Raw genomic sequence first — 5,050 nt, forward strand, 5'->3', positions numbered from 1 at the left:
CGATAGAATAAGTACTAGGCTTAGAAAGAATAAGTCCTGAGGTCGATTTGCTTGACTAAAGGTGGTGCTCCAGCATGGCCACAGTCAAATGACTGAAACAAGTAAAAAAGTAAAAGAGCAAAGAGTATATATATATTATCATCATCATAATCCTTTAATGTCTGTCTTCCACACTGCTATGGGTTGGACAGTTTGACAGAAGCTAGGGAAGCCAGAGGACTGCTCCAATCTCCAGTGTCTGTATGGTCCTTCCTAACGCTATGGGCTGATCACTTAAGGTGGATGGAACTTGTGAAAGAGGGAGACCCAGGAAGACATGGGATGAAGTACTGAAGGCTGATCTCAAGACATTGAGCCTTACAAAGGAGATGACAAAGGACCGAGATATCTGGTGCCTAGCTGTACTCAAGAAGACTCGTCTGCCACAGAGGAAGTGATACTGGTGCTGGTGCCACATAAAAAGCACCCAGCACACTTGGTGGAGTGGTTGGCATTAGGAAGGGCATCCAGCCACAGAAACCATGCCAGAACAGACAAAAGAGCCTGGTGCAGCCCCTAGCCTTTCCAGCTCTGGTCAAACTGTCCAACTTATACCAGAATGGAAAATGTCTGTTAAATGATGATGATGATATATGTGTGTGGAAAGTGGGGTGTCTGCCCTCCCACCTTTGCTGCTTGACCAGATTAGCAGTTTTGGCAAAATAAACTGATAGAATAAGTACCAGACTTTCAAAAAGAAAAAAACAAGTGCTGAGTTGCCCCAGCATGGCTGCAGTTCAATGACTGAAACAAGTCAAAGAGGAATACAATTTACTGGTCTTACATTGTAAAATGTTATGGTACTTACAAAGAGGACACCCTGTGGTGCAAGCATGAAGAGTTTTGAAAGCATCTGTGTCGTTTCATGGAAGGCCGTATAAATGTCTGTGTCCAAGAAGCAGAAAGGGGAACTGACAATTAGGTTGAAGCTCACGGCTGCTTCCATCTCGTTAATAAGTTTTAATGAGTAGACCTTGTGATTTATTTCAGGTTCCTGTAAATGTGAAAAGAAATGAAATGAGAAGAACACCTTTCTATATTTATGTAGAAAAGAATGAGGTTTTTCATCCTGGAGTATCTAAACGAACCAGATCTGGCCCTGACCTTCTGCGCATACCCTACAATGTCATTCGAGAAAGAAACAATGAACAATATCAGCATTGAATTCGTGAAGTTACAATACAATGCATGGTTAATTCAAAATATCATCATCACCATCTCCATCATCATCATCATCTCCATCATCATCATCATCATCATCATCATCATCACCATCATCTCCATCATCATCATCATCTCCATTATCATCATCATCATCATCATCATCAACATCATCCTTTAATGTTTGCTTTCCATGCTGGCATGGGTTGGACAGTTTGACCAGAGCTAACAAGCTGGAGAACGGCACCAGGCTGCAGCCTGATTTCACTTGGTTTCTATGGCCAGAGGCCCTTCCTAACACCAACCACTTTACAGTGTGAGCTCGGTGCTTTTAACGGGACACTGGCCTGAGTGCTTTTTACAAAGGACCAGCACAAGTCTCTTACTGACCAATCCTCTCACCCAGAGGGATGGCCTGAACACTTTTGATGTGGAGGACAGGTCTTCTTGAGTACAAGTTATCAGACATCTTGGTCTTTTTTCCATCTCGTCTGAAAGGCTCAGTGTCCTGAGGTTGTCCTTCACTACCTTGTCCTGGGTCTCCCTCTTCCATGAGTTCTATCCACTTTGAGAGATTTGGCCTTTCTGATGCATGATGAATATATATTATATTTGACGGAGTAAAGGGCTAAGTGAGGTACTCAGTCATATTTGTATAGAAAAGATGGGATGATTCATTGGGTACACAGTCACACTTGTTCGGAAAATACGAGACCCCGAAAGGGGTCTCAGGGAGTAGCATCCATGCCTCTTCCTGAACTAGTTTTCCAGCACATTTCTTAAAAGTTGTGGTAGAGGCTTTGGTCTTGGGACCACTCATGTCTAGAAACTGAGGTTGGTGGTGGTGGCGGTGGCGGTGGTGGTGGCAGTGGTGGTTTTGGTGGTAGTGGTGGTGGTAATGATGATGAGACAATGATTCGTTGATAGTAGAAAAAACATGGGATGTTTATCACACTGATATCCACATTTTTGTATTGTTTCCTCTACCCTTCATCAAATTAACTATTTTCTGCCTAAAGCCACCCGAGACTACATCTGGTTCTATGATATAAGACATACCTGTTTCCAAAGCACTTGATATTTAAATTAAAATCTTTTCCAACATATTTTTTAAATTTAATTGAATTAACTGAAAAACGCATGGTCATGAAAAACATGAAAGATAAGAGTAACTTTATGAACATCAAACATTTCAGGGGGAGAATCTATGTGGTTGATCAATTTGCAAGAAACAGCAGTCAAAATTAAATTAATTTACAAAAGAGATAACTTTGAGTCTATATTAATTTAAAATGTAGAAATTAAAGCAGGGTGGAGTAAGAAAGAACAGATTGCTTTTAGGTTACCTGATCAAGGGAAAAAATTTCTCCAAGAGTTGCCTGTATGAATTGTTCATCAGTAGAAACTTCCACAGTTAGCCTGGACATGATAATAATAATAATAACAATAATAATAATAATAATAATAATAACAAATACATAACAAAAACACCAGGACTTACAAATATATATAACATACAGAAAATTGCACTACTGGGCACTGCACACATCCTACGCAAAACACTTTCAATACAGTAACCATAAGAGCATCACAGCAAACCACAGCACATACCCAAGGCACACAGAGTTGCGCTCGGTAGTGAAGTGAAAGCACGTTATAAAAACAAGACTACTGAATAATAATAATAATAATAATAATAACAATAACAATAATAATAATAATAATAATAATAATAATAATAATAATAATAACAATAATAATAATAATAATAATAATAATAATAATAATAATAATAATAATAATAATAATAACAATAATAATAATAATAATAATAAGTGCTACATTGGAAACTGTGCGAAGGGTGGGGGCTGGAAAGAGGTAAGACGTAATATGAGCACAAACCACAGAGAGTGGTAGAGGAAGAGATTAGCAAAATCCTCTGGGATTTCCCAATCCAAATGGATCAGGTGCTGGAGTATAACAGACTGGACCTAGTGGTGGTGGACAAGGTGCACCACCTATACTATATAGTTGATGTTGCATGCCCCTTTGACCCATAAATAGTCAAGAAGGAAGGTGAAAAGATAGATAAATACAACCCTCTTAAGTACAAAATAGCCTGACTATGGAAAATGAAGAAGGTGAAGATGGTGCCAATTATTGTTGGGTCCGTGGGAATAGTACAAGAAGGCATCAAGGGGAATAGAAAGGAAATTGGAATAGAGTGTCCAGTAGAACTGTTACAAAAGGTTTTGTCTTCTTGGCATGGCCAGAATAATCAGGAAAGTATTAGAGAGCTGAAAAGAACGAATAGCATGGTACTGGAGACTTTAAGTAGCAAGTCCGCTATGCAAGCAAGACTCCAGGAGCTCCAACAAAACCTGTGATAAAGAGAAAAATAATAATAACCCTTTCTACTAAAGGCACAAGGCCTGAAATTTTGGGGGAGGCGACTAGTTGATGTAATCAACTCCAGTGTTCAACTGGTACTTATTTTATCGATCCCCCAAAGGGATGAAAGGTAAAGTCAACCACAGTGGAATTTGAACTTAGAATGTAGTGATGGGCAAAATACCGCTAAGCATTTCATTTGGCATGCTAATGATTCTGCTAGCTCACCACCTTAATAATAATAATAATAATAATAATAATAATAATACTTTCTACTAAAGGCACAAGGCCTGAAATTTTGGGGGGAGGAGACTAGTTGATTACATTGATCCAGTGTGTAACTGGTACTTAATTTATCGACCCTGAAAGGATGAAAGGTAAAGAGGACCTCAGAACTGAGAACGTAACGACAGGTGAAATACCACTAAGCATTTCATCCAATATGGTAACAATTCTACCAGCTTGCCACCTTAATTATAATAATAATAATAATGATAATAATATATTGGGTTTTGTATATTTGTACCCCAGTGTCACTTTGATGGCATGTGTGCTCTCTCACTAAATAATAATAATAATAATAATATTTTATAAAGACTGAGGTAACTCTTCACGAAGATAAGAAGAGCGTAATGCAATTTATGAAAAAGATTTGAACGATATTTTGAAAGATCGTCTGTCTTCTTCGGGTTCAAAATGCAAAATGGAAACAACCACAGAGACACAGAAATTCAAAATTTGAGGAAATCCTGCATTACTTCTTCAATAGAATCACATCATTAGTTTTCAATTTTGTAAATGGTAAAAGGAAAAGGAAAGACAAAAAAGGAAAAGGAAAAAAGAAAGAAAAAATGATAATGATAATAATAATGATTTCTTTTATTGGCCACACGGGCCAAAGGGCCCAAGACATGCAAAACAATATCAAAGGATGAGATACAACACAGAAAAACAGGTGAGGTTTACATTGATCAAAGGGAAACAATACAATATTCTTTTCTACTCTAAGCACAAGGCCTGAAATTTTGGGTGAGGAGTCCAGTCGATTCGATTGACCCCAGTATGCAACTGGTACTTAATTTATCAACCCCAAAAGGATGAAAGCAAAGTCGACCTCGGCTGAATTTGAACTCAGAACATAAAGTCACATGAAATACCGCTAAGCATTTCGCCAGCTTGCTAATGTTTCTTATTTCTTTATTGCCTACAAGGGGCTAAACACAGAGGGGACAAAGAAGGACAGACAAAGGGATTAAGCTGATTACATCGACCCCAGTGCATAACTGGTACTTAATTTACCGACACCGAAAGGATGAAAGGCAAAGTCGACCACGGCGGAATATGAACTCAGAACGTAACAGCAGATGAAATACCGCTAAGCATTTCTCCCAGCATGCTAACGATTCTGCCAGATCGCCGCCTTAATAATAATAATAATAATAATAATAATAATCCATTC

At 38.3% G+C, this 5,050-nt stretch overlaps 1 protein-coding gene across 1 annotated transcript in view; it reads right to left on the reverse strand.

Annotated features, from left to right (window-relative positions):
• The window catches only part of LOC106868916 (deleted in lung and esophageal cancer protein 1), an 18,504-nt gene that overhangs the window by 10,014 nt on the left and 3,440 nt on the right, over positions 1-5,050 (reverse strand). Inside the window, exons 3-4 of the mRNA XM_014914378.2 lie at positions 2,547-2,619; positions 848-1,033 (exon numbers count right to left, since the gene is read on the reverse strand). Of these exons, the coding sequence (XP_014769864.1) occupies positions 848-1,033; positions 2,547-2,619 (259 nt within the window). The remainder of the gene's footprint in view (positions 1-847; positions 1,034-2,546; positions 2,620-5,050) is intronic.

Source organism: Octopus bimaculoides, chromosome 27, assembly GCF_001194135.2.
Source record: "Octopus bimaculoides isolate UCB-OBI-ISO-001 chromosome 27, ASM119413v2, whole genome shotgun sequence".
Lineage (NCBI taxonomy): Eukaryota > Metazoa > Mollusca > Cephalopoda > Octopoda > Octopodidae > Octopus > Octopus bimaculoides.